General features: G+C 45.1%; 1 protein-coding gene across 10 annotated transcripts in view; it reads right to left on the bottom strand.

The window, feature by feature from the left end:
• Positions 1 to 15,696, bottom strand: part of PTPRU (protein tyrosine phosphatase receptor type U) — a 375,331-nt gene that overhangs the window by 148,242 nt on the left and 211,393 nt on the right. For all 10 annotated transcript variants that reach the window (XM_081015389.1, XM_081015387.1, XM_081015391.1 and 7 more), the window contains exon 8: positions 8,509 to 8,817. In XM_081015389.1, the coding sequence (XP_080871515.1) occupies positions 8,509 to 8,817 (309 nt within the window). The remainder of the gene's footprint in view (positions 1 to 8,508; positions 8,818 to 15,696) is intronic.

The following is a 15,696-nucleotide window of genomic DNA, read 5'->3' on the forward strand; positions in this document are numbered from 1 at the left end:
CAAAGGAGCAGAAACGATTATTTACGTATGCGACGACAGCAGCACGGATACTACTGGCCCAGAGATAAAGTCCCGACCAGAGACGAATGGCTGATGAAGATGATGGACTACACCAAAATGGCAAAAAAGACCAGGAAAATCAGAAACCAGGAAGAGAGGAACTTTAAGAAGGAATGGGAAAAATTCACAATGTACTTAAGAGAACACTTTAAACAACTAAACACTTTGGCAGGATTTGAGTAACGCTTGTAATGTACTAAAAACTAAGGCAAAAAATGGATTATTTAATAGAGAAAATATGTGAAGCAGTTGAAAAAGATTGAAAATGGTAACTTTGGAAGGGTGGAGGGGAGTCTAAGGATTCAGGGAATCCTAAATGATGGTGTTTAATGTTGGAATTTAAATGTGCAATGTAAAACTCAATAAAAAAGATTATAATTAATGGGTCATTGGTCTGATCTGGCAGGGCTCTTCTTAAGTTGTTTTGGCTGTAAGCCAGACCATCCCACCCTCAGCAGTGGAAAGTAGGCCCCTCCCCTGTTGCAGCGATATCACCAAAGTACAGCATTGGAGGAGGGAACACAACACACTGGGGACAGAACACACACTCTGCATGCAGAACTTTCCTGATTAAATCCCTTCAATATCCACTTTGTAAAGGATCAGGTTGCCGGTGTGGGAAAGATCGAGAAACATTACATAGGAATGTTCTGCCAAGGCCCCAGAAGAGCCATTGCTAATCTGAGTAGAAAATATTGGGCTAGTTATGTCAGTGATCTGGAGGAATCCTTTGTCCCTACGCACTTCTGCACAAAGGATTAGATGTGAGAAAAAGAAAGTGCCAGATTCAACCAATAAGTCCTACCAGAAGAAGCCCACACAAGGACTTCCTCTAGCAAAATGGGGTTTTTTCCTCCTCTCCCCGCACCTTGAGCCCCACAAACTGGCTTGTGGGGTTTTGAGAACCCCTGGAACAGTACACAAGGGGAAGTGGGGGGGACAGACGGTTGCATCAGTCAAGCAGAAATGTTTACATCATGGGTAGGCAAACTAAGGCCCGGGGGCCGGATCCAGCCCAATCGCCTTCTAAATCCAGCCTGCGGATGGTCCAGGAATCAGCGTGTTTTTACATGAGTAGAATGTGTGCTTTTATTTAAAATGCATCTCTGGATTATTTGTGGGACATAGGAATTCGTTCTTTTTTTTTTCCAAAATACAGTCTGGCCCCCCACAAGGTCTGAAAGACAGTGGACCGGCCCCCTGCTGAAAAAGTTTGCTGACCCCTGGCTTACACTAATGGAGCAATATGCTTAGTGTTATTCTGAATTCCTCTCCCACCCAAGCAGGATATTTTCCAGAGACACCAATGGCGTGGTGAAGGGGCGAACCTCTGGCCCTTCAAATCTTACTAGATTTCAATTCAATCAGCCGGCTTGGTCAAGCCGCGTTCAGTAGCAAGACTTCTAACCAGGTTTTTCTCCTCCTTTCCAGAGAATGAGACAAAATAGCAGCAAGAAATCTGCCTTCGTTCTGCTCGTTCTTCGGTTGCACTTCGTTTTCTCTACATTTCAATCCCCAATATATCCCAGGGAAAGCTTGCTTGTAGATCTTGTGCCTGACTTTTCTCTCTTCCATCTAGCCCACTCTATTTCCTCACTTTCGTCTTTCCAAGTAAACTGAACCTTTGTGTTCTGGCACTAAATTTGGGTAACCTCCAATTGACTCTTCCTGTCAGGCTTCTGTGCATCCATCTCCCATCTCCTGGCTTATTTGAAAGTGGAGAGGCATAATATGGCCAGCTTTATCCAGAACACTGCTCATTTTATTGCTAGCATCTTTCTTGTTGATGTCACTGTCATCACCAGGTCTTTGTTGGTTGGTATGTTTCCTAGCTCTGTGGCCAGTTAGGGGCTTGATGCTAGGCAGATTTAATGCTTCTTTAATGTTGGTATTTCACATAACAATGGGGGGGAAACACAAATAATAGAAAGCAAATTTCATTTTCAACTATGTAATTATATGGGTGAAGATCATACATAAAGTTGTATGCCGTCTTGATGTTTTGTATTCCAGTAAGTCACAAATGGTTTATAAATGCGTTCATTCTTTTCAATGAATTTATCTGATGCATGTCCTTCTTCACATTGTTTTACTAATGCATATATCTTTTTTATGTGGTCAGGGATAAATCCCCTTTTTGTCACATACAGAGGGAGAGAACGAAAGAGAGCTGACAGGAGAGCATGAGTTAGAGATCAGTTAAATCCCCCATCATCTTGATTCAGAATATGCTTGTTCTTTTCCAGCTTTTTCAGATAATTCTCAGGGAAAACTCAAGGTGTTTCCAAAGAGTTCTCTAGTTTTGTGGAGATTTTCATCAGCTGTAGAACATCTGCCTTGAAGTGCATTGCAGAGAAGGTCCCAGTTTCAATCCCTGGTATCTTCAGGTAGGGCTAGAAAAAGGACCTGCCTGAAATCCTAGACAGCCACTGACAGTCAGTGTAGATCCGTGTTTTCCAAACTTGGGCCTCCAGCTGTTTTTGAACTACAACTCCCATCATCCCTATCTATCAGGACCAGTGGTCATGGATGATGGGAAGTGTAGTCCTAAAACAGCTGGAGAAGCAAGTTTGGAAAACACTGGTGTAGACAATACTGAGTTGGATGGGCCAATGGGTCTGACTCAGTAGAAGTGCCCATTCCAAACGTTTCTCCACTTTCCACTGGCCTCCATTTCCCGCAGACTTTTCTAAGTATAGCTGGTTTCCTCTTCCTCTCCTTTTGCAAGTCATCTGCTTCTCTTTCCCCCAAAACCATGACAGAGGTGGGGAGAGGTGACAGGAAGAAGTTGCTTCTCCCACCCTCCTTAAGCCCTAAAGACTTGCCAACGTCAACAGTGAATTTCCAACACCAGAACTCCAGTAACCAGAGACCACACGTACACTGTACATTTAAAGCACCAAGACACTGCTTGAAACAGTCATGGGCTTCCCCAAAGAATTCTGGAAGCTGTAGTTTGTTAAGGGTGCTGAAAGCTGTTAAGAGGTCTCTATTCCTCTCCTAGAGATACAATTCCCAGAGTTCCCTGTGAGAAGGAATTGATTGTTAAATTACCGTAGGAATAGGGCCGGTGGCCCCTTCTCTGCTGCCTTAAATAATACTTAGCTTGAGGGACAAATCATTCTGCACCAGATATAAGGCAGATTATATGAATTATGGTGCTGGAGGAGACTCTTGAGAGTCCCATGGACTGCAAGAAGATCAAACCTATCCATTCTGAAGGAAATCAGCCCTGGGTGCTCACTGGAAGGACAGATCCTGAAGCTGAGGCTCCAATACTTTGGCCACCTCATGAGATGAGAAGACTCCCTGGAAAAGACCCTGATGTTGGGAAAGATGGAGGGCACAAGGAGAAGGGGACGACAGAGGACCAGATGGTTGGAGAGTGTTCTCAAGGCTACCAGCATGAGTTTGACCAAGCTGCAGGAGGCAGTGGAAGACAGAAGTGCCTGGCGTGCTCTGGTCCATGGGGTCATGAAGAGTCAGACACGACTAAACGACAACTAATTATGAAAAGGCAGAATGGCTAAATAGTGTTAAGGAAGAGCTTCATGCTCGTGTGGTTATGGCCTTGACACAAGTATTTCACACACATCCTTCTTACACAAAAGACTTAAAGTAAGGATGAGGAAACTGTGAGTTTCCAGATGTTGTTGGACTCCAACTCCCATCAGTCACAGCAAGCGCAGCCAACAGACAGCGATGATGGATGTTGTACTTCGAACCATCTGGAGAGCCGCAGGTTCCACATCCCCGGCTTAGAGTTAAATGCTCCATAGAGACCAAATTCATTTTCACTTCAGTCATGTACTCAAATACAATGACAGGTTAGGACCGAGGAGACTTACATTTCAGGTTCTAGACATGATGCACTGTATAAAAAGGCCCATATTCTGCTTTTGGGTGATAAGATGTGGCATGAATGTGATGAAAAGCTTTGTTCTCCAGGCCTGATCTTTGATGGAAGTGGCTTTTTCAGTCCTCGTACAAAGAGTACAATGTTTAATAGCTAACATTTTTATAGAATGGGTTAACCTCGTATTCCTGTCCAGATCTCAGCTATCAGCATAGTAAGGTTTCTAGGGGTGCTCTCCCTATAATTCTCTCTGAATCACCCTTTACAAGTAATTCTTCCGGAAAACATTATAAGTTAAATGGACTTTTCACAGTGGCCTGGCGTAACGCCCAGGATTTTAATATTTTTAACAACAGCAGTGATGAAGAAACAACAGTTAAATTAATACCTTTCAAGAAGTCATTTATATTAGGATAAATTGACTGGTGAATTTACTTGGGGGAAAATAGCAAAATGATGCAGGAATGTGAAGGTGTGGGAAGCTGAAGAACTGAACCTCAGACTGGAAAATGAGAAGCTGAAATGGACAGGTTTTGGCTATCGCTACAGGTGGCCTAAACTCCTGGTAGACAAGTATTATCTAAATCTGATGCCTTGATGACCCTTGGCATGTATTGATTTGCATGTGTGCACATAAGTAACACATAAAAACTTCTTTTAAAAAAACAACAACCTGCCAATCAAGTGCCATGACCCAGTTAGCATCGGAAGAACTGGGAAATTATCTTTCCTGATACGAGACAGCACTTATCCAGGTCAGAGACGTACTGAGACATCTACAGAGAGCAGACATCAGAGGCAGACTGCCCCCTCGGCCCTTTGTCACCATTAATATCTACCTCACGGAGGTGTTGTGAGCCTTAATTAATTGGTGTTTGAGATCCACAGATGAAAGGTGCTGACTGAGAACAAGGTAGTAATTAGAGTAATTGTTGTTATTGTTATTAAGCTTTGATATGCTTACACAAAAAAAGATGAAAGGAAAATGGTCTGTTCTGAAAGGAAGCCCCGGTAATGAAATTCTCCAAAAATAGAAAAGCTAAAGGAGGGAATTTAACACCCACTACTGCCTTTCATTTATTCTCAAGCCTGATCTGTACACAGGAGCAAGAGGAAATGGTAGACTCTTGAAGAGTGGACTGCATCACTGCAGATGAAGAGTGCCCTTTCTTCAATACCACTCATAACAAAACTAATTGCTAAGTAGAATAAAAAAAACCTAGCTCCTATTGAGGAAATTAACTATACCCTACTATACTGGCTTTCTACTTCCAAAGAGGGTGGTTCTCCCATCCCTCCATCTGTCTATCTAAAATGCATGGCTCTTCTCCACCAGATTCATTATTTAACCCATAGCTGTCAACTTTTCCCTTTTCTTGCGAGGAATCCTATTCGGAATAAGGGAATTTCCGTTTAAAAAAGGGAAACGTTGCCAGCTATGATTTAACCTAAATCCCTTCCAGTGGAGGTCTCAGCTTGGCTCCTTCTTTGTTGAGCTTCCAGCACCTAATGAACACTTCTTTTAAAAATTCCAGCAGACATTTTAAGTGAGCTTCAATTTTAAAGTTTTAACAGATTTTTACCTTCTTCTTTTTCTGTATTTAATTTCTTGTACACCACTTAGAGATGATTGTAGTTAAGCAGTATATAAATGATTAAAATAAAGTAAATCAATAACACTGCAGTTCCACCTGTTCCATAACCCAACGTGGTGGGGTTTGTTCTCCTTTGCTGGGATTCCAGCACCTCATTCCCTCCTCATTCTGCTGCATGTACGGATCAGGCCTCAGTGAGCTCTGCCGCTTTCCAGCATTTGCCACCTCTTCTAGTTTCTTCTATATGCCTGTTGTCTTTGTCCATGGAGTTTTCTTGGCAAGGATACTGGAGTGGCTTGCCGGTTCCTGCTCCAGGTGGATCACGTTTGGTCAAAACTCTCCACTATGACCTGTCCATCTTGGGTGGCCCTGCACGGCATAGCTCATAGCTTCTCTGAGTTATTCAAGCCCCTTTGCCACGGCAAGGCAGTGATCTATGGACTGCAAGAAGATGAAACCTCTCCATTCTTAAGGAAATCAGCCCTGAGTGCTCACTGGAAGGACAGATCCTGAAGCTGAGGCTCCAATACTTTGGCCACCTCATGAGAAGAGAAGACTCCCTGGAAAAGACCCTGATGTTGGGAAAGATGGAGGGCACAAGGAGAAGGGGACGACAGAGGACGAGATGGTTGGACAGTGTTCTCGAAGCTACCAGCATGAGTTTGAGTTTGACCAAACTGCGGGAGGCAGTGGAAGACAGGAGTGCCTGGCGTGCTCTGGTCCATGGGGTCACGAAGAGTCGGACACGACTAAATGACTAAACAACAACTAGTTTCTTTATTTCCATGTCTGGGAGCAGAGGTCCACACCCCCCCATGAGCAAGTGGTCCCCCAAATACAACACACCTGACTTACCACATTTTGAGCAAAGCAAAGTAATAGGCATAAGCCCAAAGTCTAAAAATACCAAGCCGCACTACTGAATTTAAGTCAGGATGTGAATTATCAGAAGAAAACCAAGGGGATGCCATTTCCTCCAAGCTTTCCACACCATTCCTATCCCTTCCTTTCTCTCCTCTCACTCAGACCAGCTGTCACATTGAGACAGGCATTCAATCAGTTTAAGTGAACTGTCCCAGATGGTCATTACTGCAACTTTAAGTACTGGGCCTTGAACTTGCTTTTACCCTCTTCCCTCCACATCCCCTTTTCCTTGCACACCATGGCTTTTCAACAGTAAACATGGGAGCAGGAACTGTCTAGCTACTGATCTTGTAAGCTGCTCTGGGAGCCGTTTTGGCTAATGTGCAGGGTGAAAATGCTTTAAATTAATGAAATCCCCACAAGCATTCTTGTATCCCAGCCCCATTCCTACCTTTAGATGCTACAATAAACCTAAGATAAGAAAGAAAAGCAGGACAGGAAGGAGTAAAGAACACCGATTGGCTGGTCTCATGCATGTATAAATAAGTCCCATTGGTAACCATGGTAACAGTACAGAATTGCTGTCCTGCACCACAGCAGCATCCCATATTTCTACAGTTTCTTATCAATGAGCTCTCCTGGAATTTGCTAAATGCAGACACATGCAATATAGAACTGATGTTTTAAAACAGGGATGAAGGTTCTGTGGCTCTCCAGAGGTTGACTACAACTCCCATCATCCCACGTAATGCTAACTGGAGCTGATGGGAGTTGGGGTCCAGCAACATCTGGGAGGGCCTCAGGTTCTTCATCCTGAGTTTAAAGTCCACATACAAGTCTGACGCTTGGACAAAAACCACCCAACTCTGAAAACTGAACATACAAAAATTCCCATTTACTTTGCAGTACCTCTTGCATACCTTTTTCTTCCTTCCCTCCCTTCCTCTCTCCCAGCCTTCCATTCTATTGCATTTCCCCTTCCTTCAAAATATTTATACCATGTTCCATCTACTATGTTAGAGGTGGCTCACAACAACACCATTGTGTGTGTGTGTGTGTACACAAACACACATATGTGCCAGTTATCCATGAGAGGTTGTAGGACAATATTGCTAGGACAAAGGTTCTATCACACATGCCACAATCCTGCAAATGAATCATACATCTCACCATCACGTAAAGCCTATAAGCATGTCCAGGTGCTTGCCTAATCACACACACTTTATTATTTGTGGGTAGGTATGAAGGGTGGGCTTTACTCATGAGAAGAACCCTCTGCATAAATGAGGACTCAGCTAAAGTCCCCTACAGGCCATCCCAGCTCAAATGGAGGGCTGGGAAAGAGCTTGTGTGTGCTCCTCCATCTCCCATCCTTTGCAACAGCGTTCACATGTTCACACAAACGTCTCCACACATCTTAATGCCATCCATCAGTTAGGAGATTGGTGCTGAAACATTACTTTCCCAAAATGATGGAGAAGTTGCTCTTGAGAGGGATGAGCCGCCTTCTGCTTAGCAATAAACTCATGTTTATCCATCTGATGGCATTGAGGTTGCTTCAGGAGCTGTACACACCTCCAGGCATGCTTCCATCCAGCCCTCTCTTCCTTAAAGCTCTACTTGGCCATCATTCCTGAACAGGAAATCTCCTCCAGTGTAGGAAGCACAGGGCCACAGCTACTAGCCCTGCCCACAACATCCATGGCTGCACCCACTAAGTCCCCAACCTTCCCATGTTGAGCAGAGGAAATTTAAAGGGAAAGTTCTGCTTGCATTCAAGGAAACTTGGGTAAAAGTCCCACCACACCCCGTAGGTCTTTTCTGCTCAACATGGGAAGGTCAAGAACTGAGTAGGCAAAGCTGATGTGCTTGGGGGTGTTAATGGGTGGGTCTTATGTTAATTCCCCTTCCCATGGTTTAACTAAAGGATGGAGGGGAACTGTAGTCATTCAGATATTCTAGGACTACAGCTCCCTTCACCCTTGATCACTGGCCATTCTGGGTGAGGCTGATGGGAATCAGAAATGACATCTGATAAGCTGTTCTCCTTTGTGTCCCTTACTGAAAACAGTTTCTGGATCCCGGAGGACAAATCTCTCTCCCCTGCCCACCCACAGAAGATACAAGACTCACCATCTTCATCTGTCTGAAATATCATCTCTTTCCCTTCTTTCCGCCCCTCGGGGTTGGAGAGGATAAGCTTGACGTGGATGTTTTTGTAGGGGAGGAGGTTCTTGATGGTGTAGCGGTTGGCATTGCGCTCCATCTTCACGCACTCCCGGAACGTCTGGTTGTGGCCAGTGCCCACGGCATAGCGATAGCAGAGCGTGACGGTATAAGTGTGACATCGTGTCAGGTTGTAGCCCAGAGGTTCCCACTGAAGGGTCAGCTGCCTGGACTGGATCTCAGCAAACGCGAGGCCCTTGGGAGCCCTCATGGGTTCTGCCAGAGAAAACAGAGGAAGAAGTGAATGAATCGATGGCACGAGAAAACACCACAGATCTTGGGAAGCCAGTCACTGGCAGACAACAGGGGCAGAGCCATAGCCCAGGAACAGAATGTCTGCTTTGTATGAATGGCGTCTCAGGTTCAATCCCTCACATTTCTAATTCCAAAACCTTCTCTTTTTAGTAGAAATCTTTCCCCATCTCTATAGGCATTGTTTTCTGATTACCGTATTTTTTGCTCTATAAGACTCACTTTTTCCCTCCTAAAAAGTAAAGGGAAATGTGTGTGCATCTTATGGAGCGAATGCAGGCTGCGCAGCTATCCCAGAAGCCAGAACAGCAAGAGGGATTGCTGCTTTCACTGTGTAGCGATCCCTCTTGCTGTTCTGGCTTCTGAGATTCAGAATATTTTTTTTTCTTGCTTTACTCCTCCAAAAACTAGGTGCGTCTTGTGGTCTGGTGCATCTTATAAAGTGAAAAATACGGTATTTTTAATTGTTGGCAAAGAGCCTCCTGACAGGATTTTCTGTGGCAAAGGCTGCTCCTGCAAAAGAAGCCAGAGTGCTTTAGAGAGACACTTCAATCTAGGGAGGTGTCTTATCCACAGAGTGGCAGCCAGCCCCTCTGCCTGTCCCACTGCTCTCATCACTAGCAGAGAATTAGCACCAGCATCAGTGCTAATTTTGGGTGAGGTGTCGCTAGCGCCAATTCTCTGCCAGTGGTGTAGGTGGCAGCACAGGCAACATGCCCACGTGGGCACTTCCTCAAGGGCCTGCTTCCTGAGGCAGCTGCTTCACCTTGCCTCGTGGTTGGGCCTGGCCTGTACACACAGGATTCTGTGAAGGAGAAAACAAACGTGGCTGCAGTAAGAAAACAACCCACACCAACTGCGGAAGCACATATCGTTTTGATGCCTCTGACCATCTCTATTCCCAGTGGCCAACCTTGGGGCCTCCAATTTCAGCAGTGCCCTGTGTGATGGCAAAATTCAGCGCCGCCCCCGCCTCTCACCATTCCATTCTACATCATAGTTGTGGCGCCCCCAAGGCTTTGCACCCAGTGTCCCATAAATCCACCTCTGCTATTTTATAGCCATTTCAAGCTGTTGGTTTTCAGCAGTGTCTAAGGCAGAATGAAAGCAACACCGGACGAGCAAACTCTCGCAATATTTCAGGCAACGACAGCTCCCCTGTGTCTGCAGGGCACTTCCTTCTGGTTAAATATTTGGAATTTTTCATAAACATCATTGGAAGAGACAGCGCGAGGTGAAATACCAGACGAAGCAAAATGCAGCCATAGCATCCCTCTCAGGTCTTTGGCAGCTTACCCGGACCAATCAATCTAACCGCTCTGTCTCTTTTCTCTCCTATAATGATAAAAATCTATCAATTTTATGAGGGTTGTTTTTCTATAGCTGTTATTTTAAAGGTATTTTAGTTGTCCACATAGAGCCTGAATTTACACTGCGGTGGCAACATATAAGTGGGGATACATTTCAATAAAATTACCATTTCTATCATGATTTTGGGTTGTTGTTGCAGTTGTTAAAATGGAAATGGTGTCCCACTGGATTTTATCTCTGTATTCCGAAGTTGTTTTGTAGGAATCGGAATGTGTCTGAATGTGCTCTGAAAATCCAAGAGAACCTCTTGAGCTCTTTAGATGGTGATTTACAAGCCTCTCTTGTTGATTTAAATGCCATCTTTGCAATGCGTATGATGTTTTGTTGGTTGGTTTAAGGATTTGATAGCTGGTTTTTAGTTTTTGTTTAAAGCCATTCTAAAGAGCAGCTTCCAAGGCAGATTAAAAAAACAAAAACCCACACCTTTGAATTCACAAGGCTTATAAACCAAACACAACAACAATAACCTGGCCAGCTAAAATCCAAGCTAAGAACAGAAGTCTAAATGACCTGGGGGGAAGTAAAGGTTTTCGACAGGGACTTTAAATATAATGACTTGCTGCCCAGCAAGACTTTAAGGGGAGAGACTTCCAGAGTCAGGGCCCTGAATCTTGAAGAGACAGAGACACTGTGGGCGGGTAGCTCCTGGGTCTGTACATTTGGTAGATGGCCTGTTCTGAACATGGTAGTGCTCCCCTTGAAGAAACAGGTATGTACTCTGAAGTTACCTCTCAATCCCAAACTATCACTCGAGGCCTAAAAGACCTCAGTGGTGAGAACTGATTTGCCAGCTATAGATAGGCTGAGACAGCCTGACCTCAGTGATCTATTCTCTGATAACCTCCCAAATGGACTACTGCAATGTGCTCTGCATGGGGCTTCCCTTGGAGATGGTCCAGAAGCCACAGCTGCTGCAGAATGCTGCTGCCAGGTTCTTATGTGGAGCGATGAGATGCGCCACCAATCCATAAAGTACTGCACTGTTCGCCTGAAGGTTACTTCCATTTCAAGGTGATAGTACTCGTGTACAAAGCCCTGAATGGCTTGGGACCCAAGTACTAAAAGGAGTGCCTTCCCTAATATCTACTGGCTCAGGCTTTGAGATCAGCAGGTGAGGCCCTGTCCATGGTCCCCTCAAACAAGGACGGCCTACAAGGTGATGACACCAAGCAGGGTCTTCTCAGTGGCAGCACCCAGTTGCAGAATTCCCTCCCAGTGGATATCTGGTGGTCCCCCAAGCTATTCTCTTTCAGGCTTTGGCATGTACCACATTTTTCCGTGTATAAGACACCCCCCATGTATAAGACAACCCCTATTTTTTGGGACCGCAACAGAAATTGCCCAAAGTTGTTGAGCTAAGGTATGCTGATTTTTAATTTTTAATGTGACTTTCTTTTAGCAAAAGAGAGAAAAGGGAATTCTCAAATGTTCTCTGTGAGGAGGGATTCACTATTAAACCACTCTGGAAATTGTAGCTCTCTGTGGGGGAATAAGGGTCTCCTAACAACTCTCAGCACCCTTAACTAAATTCCAAGGATTCTTTGGCGGCAGCCATGACTGTTTATAGTGCTACAGTGCTGCTGTAAATGTACTGACATGGCCCAAATGAGGATTTCAACCTGGCCTCCCCAAGTCCCTGCCTTTTTACATCAGGTTTGCTTTTGAGTGGTTTTTTCAGTCACTGCACACAAGCGCACCAGAGCTTTGGTAAACAACAGTCTCAATGCAAGTATCAAGAGTGCATTTTATCAGTGGAGCCCGCATGCACATTGGCAAAATAGAAGAGTGTGGTGGCACTGAAAGCTCCAGCACTACACTACAGGGGGGCATCCCATGTCATCACCAGGGGCTGCCTCTAGGTCTCTGGCTTGGGCCCTGAAATCTAAGGGTCTGGGATACTCCTGACTTGGCAACCCTGCTGGCAAGCAGTGCAGGTGTTTAGCAACATATGCGATGTGAGTTCTAACTGGGATTCCAGCCAGTAGCCATTCCTCAGCAGTGCCTGATTTATGCACAAACTAAGTATGTTACAGCTTAGGGCCTCAAATTTTGTGGGGCCTCTAAATGCATGTTAAAGAAAAATAAATTGCAAGTTTTACATAATTGGTTAAAGAAAGGGGAAACAGGGAGACTCTGAGACAAGCATTCTCTGTTTTAGTTGGATTGTTAGTTTTTAATTGCATCATTGCCTATGTGCCAGTATATATGCAAATATGAAATACAATCATTTCTATTTTCGTTGTCCTTTCTCTTGGAATACTAAATGTTTTGTTTGGGGGGGTTGGGGGTGATGCTATGCAGCGTTTTAACATGACAGCTTAGGGCTTCGGCGTGCTTTAATCTGTCCCTGAACATCAAGGACCTTATGACAAAATATGGAATTAAAATATTTTGAATAAGGAAATCACATGCAGTACAAGTCTGCCAATATGTCAGAAAGAGTGGAGTCTGATTTACTAGGGCAGGTGGCACACTGCCCCAGCAACCTTACTCAGCCCTCAGCCAGCTCCCACCTGCCTATCTTCTTGCTTATTCAAGGGATGACACTGCCTGTTACATTTCAGCAGGTGTCGTGGGGCACCCCATGCCCCATGCCTGGTCCAAGGAGGAGGATGTTGGGAAGTCCCCAGCAGGAGCTGGGGGACTGTCGTGCGGCTCCCTGAGCAATCAACACAGAGGTGAGCAAGAGGAACAGGGAGGAGCACTCAGCACTGGAATCACAGTGTCTCACGATGATTGGAAAAGGCTAGTGGAGAAGGCTAGTGGAGTCTTGAGATCTAACACTGAGCAGAAGGAGTAGCCACCGGCAGAAGCTGATCAGATCAGAGGAGAGCCCCCAGTGCCTCCTTCCCCACCACCACTGTCACCTCAAGCACATCAGCAGGCAAGGAGAGAGGAGCAACACCAGTTGAGGGTCTGGCAGCATGTGGACAACAGCGCAACTCCGCTGACAGCTGAATGCAGGTGGGGAAATCCTGACTCCACTCTTTACAGCTGCTCGCAGGTGGGCAGACAAGCAACAGACAAGGGGCGCATTACCCCGACAACTGTAATCCATTAGGCACAATATGTACCCAATATTGGGATGGCAACTTAAGGTGTAGAAGAGCTGGGCACCCTTGTCAACCCAACTTCCCTGGGTGGGTGTTTGGCAGAGGGGTTGTGTAAGGACTGAGGAGCAACAGAAGGTGGTGGAGCCTTGTCAGAGGAGGAGGGCGGTGGAGCCATGTTGGAGGGATGATCAGCAGGCGTCAAAGTCAAGAGCAGGGAGGGGTCAGGAGTGGGAGTAGCAGCGAGTCAAGAAGAGAGGAGAGAAAGGCTGCAAGCAGCCAGGTCGAACCGGAGGCTGGGGGTTTTGAACTGTGAATGATATTGGAGGAGCATTTGGTCTGAGAGCACTCCATCCCCCTGCCCAGACCTCAGTGCCAAATGCCGACCACAACAGAAGAGAGGAAGATGGGGACAAAACTAGGCTTTGTTGTCTCTATCAGGCATTGGCTCTGGTTCCCCCTACTGTTGGGCTCCCTGTCTTCTGCCCTACAAGTCACAATGGACACCAGTCGCCACTGATTAGACAGATCATAGCAACAACACACTACAAGACCTGCCAATGCATGTAGGACTGCAGAGATTGAGGTCCAGAGGGAAATTTGCCCATTAGTTCTCCAGTAGAAATTGCTCGTTACCAATACATCACCACAACCGAAGCTCCCAGAAAAACCATAAGTTCAGGGGGAATATCATAGATTCCAGACATCGCTTAAGTTTTTATAAAAAAGGTCTGGGGATGTGCACAGGCATCAGGGGAAAGGCAAATGTCTTGCATGCAGCAAGGTCCCAGTTCACTCTCTGGCATCTCTATGTAGGACTGGGAAACATTCTTCCCTGAAACCTCGGGAAGCTGTTGCCAGTTATTGTAGATGAGGAATGGGGAACCCATGGCTCTCCAGACGCTGTTGAACTCCAACTCCCATCAGTCCCAGCCAGCACAGCCAATGGTCAGGAATAATGGCAGTTGTAGTCTGTCAAGATCTGGAGGGCCACAGGTTCCCCATTCATCACGTAGACAATGCTCAGCTAGATGGACCAATGGCATAACTCAGTAAAAAGCAGCCGCTTGTGTTTCTAGGTTCCTAGAGCTAGGATAGATGACTAGGAACAACACTGATTGATTCAGAATTAGTAGAAGGGGCATGAATCATGTTCTCCCTGGGATCCATAAATCCTCTCAGCAGTCTTCTGTTTTTCTCATTCCTCATCAGACTTTTGCCTTTGATGTGGACTCATTAGGCAACGGCACGGAGGGAAAATTGATTAGCTCTGCTCTGCAAGGAGAAGGGGGCTTTCCAGCAAGCTCCAAATAACAAACGTAATAAGGACAGAAGCCCTTGCCTTTTCAACAAGTTCAGCATCAGGCTCTTGAAAGGGACGCACACTTGACAGAGTCATTGAGGAGAGGCTCAATTAGTTATCATAACTGACATCAATAGCAGTTGTCTGCTTTCATAAGGAGTCTGGCTTCATTGCCACTGTGAAATACAAAGGTTGTTTATCTCAATAACGAAGGATAAATTCAGATTCCTGGCATCAAAGCAGGGAGCCCAAGTGGAACCCAGAACAAATATTGTACTCAGAGACAGGTGAATCCGTCAACTTCAGTTTCTCTCAATTTTTAATTTTTCTATTCTTAAGTTCCATTCTCCAAATTTCCAAATCAGAAATTTAAGAATTTTTTTTGAATGTCCTCGTGAAAATAATCAAAATTATAGTGCAAATTTCCCCTGATATACATAGTTCTGTCTGCAATTCTGCCTAATGTACACAGTTTTGTGAAGCAATGTTGCCAAACACAATGCATTTCTGTGTGCTATTTGCACTAAAATGGGCATTTATATGAACACATTACCCTAACAGAAGCAGTTTTACACAAATTACTTGGCTGGGGAACTGCACTGCAAAATTCAGAGAACTGAATTTTGAAGGATGGCCGTGTTTCAGCTCATATAGTGTCTCTGAAAGTGCAAATTAGGAAAATTAGCCCCCCCCCCAATGCAAATTAAATGTAAGTTCTTTCCTAATGCTCCTGTTTAGAATTCCAGCCAGCCAGCCATTCCCTTTTTCAGGCTGCTCCATTCCATTTCCTTTGTCTCTTCCTCTTTCCTAAGGAAGTCCTGTGTCTCACTGAGCATGCCTAGTTCTGACCAAGCTGTTTTTGGCAGAACTGTGCACAAATGGCAGTGAAGATTAACACCTCAACAGTTTTTTAGAGGGTGGGGCTCACCTTTAGCCATGGCAGGTGCACAACTTCTTTCTTTCTTTTTCTAATGCCGCCCCCCTCCCCTCCCCATCATTGCAAAGAGTATCAGCAGCAGCAACTGTACTGGCAAACGAAGTTCAATTGAGTTGGAATCACTAAATTACATAGTTTACATGTATAGTTTACATAGTTTACATACATACAACTAAAGCTGA

Source organism: Podarcis pityusensis, assembly GCF_964106645.2.
Source record: "Podarcis pityusensis genome assembly, chromosome: 8".
NCBI lineage: Eukaryota > Metazoa > Chordata > Lepidosauria > Squamata > Lacertidae > Podarcis > Podarcis pityusensis.